The sequence below is a fragment of the Myotis davidii genome, unplaced genomic scaffold (genome assembly GCF_000327345.1).
Source record: "Myotis davidii unplaced genomic scaffold, ASM32734v1 scaffold573, whole genome shotgun sequence".
NCBI classification, from domain to species: Eukaryota; Metazoa; Chordata; class Mammalia; order Chiroptera; family Vespertilionidae; genus Myotis; species Myotis davidii.
In genome coordinates this window covers 3,754,461-3,756,742 of record NW_006285997.1, presented here as the reverse complement: position 1 = coordinate 3,756,742, position 2,282 = coordinate 3,754,461, and the positions used below count along the sequence as shown (strand labels likewise).

The 2,282-nt window shown below is 53.8% G+C and overlaps 1 protein-coding gene across 1 annotated transcript in view; it reads left to right on the top strand.

The window, feature by feature from the left end:
- The window catches only part of BMPER (BMP binding endothelial regulator), a 200,136-nt gene that overhangs the window by 114,178 nt on the left and 83,676 nt on the right, over positions 1 to 2,282 (top strand). The window contains 1 exon segment of the mRNA XM_006757207.2: positions 1,728 to 1,832. Coding sequence (XP_006757270.1) covers positions 1,728 to 1,832 — 105 coding nt within the window.

Below are 2,282 nucleotides of genomic sequence, written 5' to 3'. Positions count from 1 at the left end.
CATATGTTTTTGTTGATTTTTTTAGAGAGACGGAGGAAGGGTGAGAGAGAAACATTGATCGATTGCCTCCCATTCCTCCCATACCTACTGGGGATTGAACTCCCAACCTGGGCATGTGCCCTGACTGGGAATGGAGCCCATGGCCTTCTGGTGTACAAGAGGATGCTCCAACCCACTGAGCCACACCCACAGGGCTGGGCAGCGACTATTTAAATATCAGGATGAAGATTGTCGACTTTGTCCGAAGTCCTTCCCATCTTGTCCTTGTTCCCCAGGGGTGGAGGAGTCCCTCTGTCCCCGAAGGTCTTTTCGTGATCCCCTGAGAACTGAGACCCCGAGAACCAAGCAGATGGGGAGCTCCTCCTGCAGGCTGCACTGAGCCTGGCCTCCTGTTACACTGCGGGATCGGAGGGGAACCCTGGTTCTTAGGGAATCAAGAATATACGGCATGTCGTGCCCGAGGGAAGGGGTCTTATGTGTGTGGTACTGGCACCAGGCGCCCAGAGCTCTTGGGTCCTCTCTGCACACAGTCACCCCGCCCCGGAGCCCCCGACGCAACCGACTCCCCCTTGTGATGGTGCTGTGTGCCAAGTGCTTTCCAGGCCCCTTCTGATGAGGTTCCTTTATGTGAACTGAGGCAGGAATCCCAGACAGGGGTCATCCTGGAAACAGAGGTCCAGGAACACGCTCAGAGTATGGAATAGTCAGAGGCCCTTAGACAGATTCAGTCGGGTCTTCCTCTCCTGAGAAGTAAAGGCACTGGAGAGGAGGCAGTTCTTGAAACAGCTCCAAAGAGTGAGAAGGGAGAGGAAGAGGTGCAGTCAACCTCGCAGACCTGAGCTGGTGTCTCTGTTTTTAACAACATTTGCTGCTGAGACCCTCAGGAAGGAGTCCTGGTTTGTTTTCAGGCCCAGCTTGATTGCCTATAATCTCTTTTCCCAAAAGCAAAGGTGCCCATCCCTGCCTGTTCTCCGGAGGCACGAGGGTTCCTGTGGCTGGGCACTTGGCAATGACGGGTCATAAGTCCAGTGAGCCCAAGCAATTCCTCAAGCAGCGAGAAAATGTGCCCCCGAGTGCTTCCCAGCTTGTAGGGAGCAGAGCGCCTGTCAGGCAGGGACACGCATGAGTGGCTCCCAGCGTTTGGACAGACCCTTCGCTTTCAGATGGCTTCCCGGCCAGGTGTCTGCCTGGGAAGTATGAGTCGTTTGAATTAGCCTCTGTCCTTGGCATGTTTGTGCCCGATATGGTCCAGAACCATGTCCCATCTGGGAATAAACTAACCACCTGCGGACATGTCAATTAATGGCTGGTGCCTGGCTCAGCTTGGAACATATCCGTCTCATCAAATGGGAAAAATTAGACCTTTGTTATGATATCATGTATGAAATTCCTGTTTGTCTCCTAGTGCAGGAGGAGCAAGATGCAAATAGGACTTAGCTGCCCAAGAATTCTTTTTATATCCTGGAAAGGAACACACACACACATGCACACACAGAGAAACACACACACGCACACACAGGGACACACATAGGCGCACACGCATGCGCACACCCCTTAAATCTGATCTTACATTAAACCAGGTAGGTGCAATAGATACCTCAGAGTTGTGTAATCTAATGATAGCATCCATCACTCATTAAGAAAGGCTTCCCGTGATAGAGTCCAGCCTGCTTGCCCAGCTCCCCACAGCACCCCCTGATGGCAGAACCCTGTGCTCTCTCCCCCAGGACGGAGAGATGTGGTCTTCCGTGAACTGCACCATCTGTGCGTGTGTGAAAGGCAAGGCCGAGTGTCGCAAGAAGCAGTGCGCCCCCATCAGCAGCTGCCCGCAGGTACGTGTGGGGTGCAGGCTCAGGTGCCTTTGCCAGGATTAGGGAGCGTCCAGTGTGTGGCAAGTCCCCTGGGCACCGAACCCCGTTCCCCTGAAACGTCCAAGTGCACATAGAACCCCCTGCCCCTTGCAAAGCGCCCTCCGAGGGCCCCTCTGCAGCTCCCCCAGAGTCTAGCCTTACATGGAGACAGCTCCCACGTTGCTCTCGTCTCCGCACTCCTGTCTCTTAGTGACTCTGCCCAGGTCTGTGTTTTCATGTCTCCAACGCCTGTTGGTCTGCTCCTTGGTCTCTTTGGCCGGGTTTTCTGTTGAGCATCAGCAGCGCCTTTTGCATTCTCCTCCTTTCTCTCTCTCTCCTCAGATCAGAGTCCCTTCCCGTAGTCATTCAAGTCACATGTGGTTGTTTCTCAATAAATTTCCCAAGGGTTTTCTCCTACCTAGCAGCACCCGC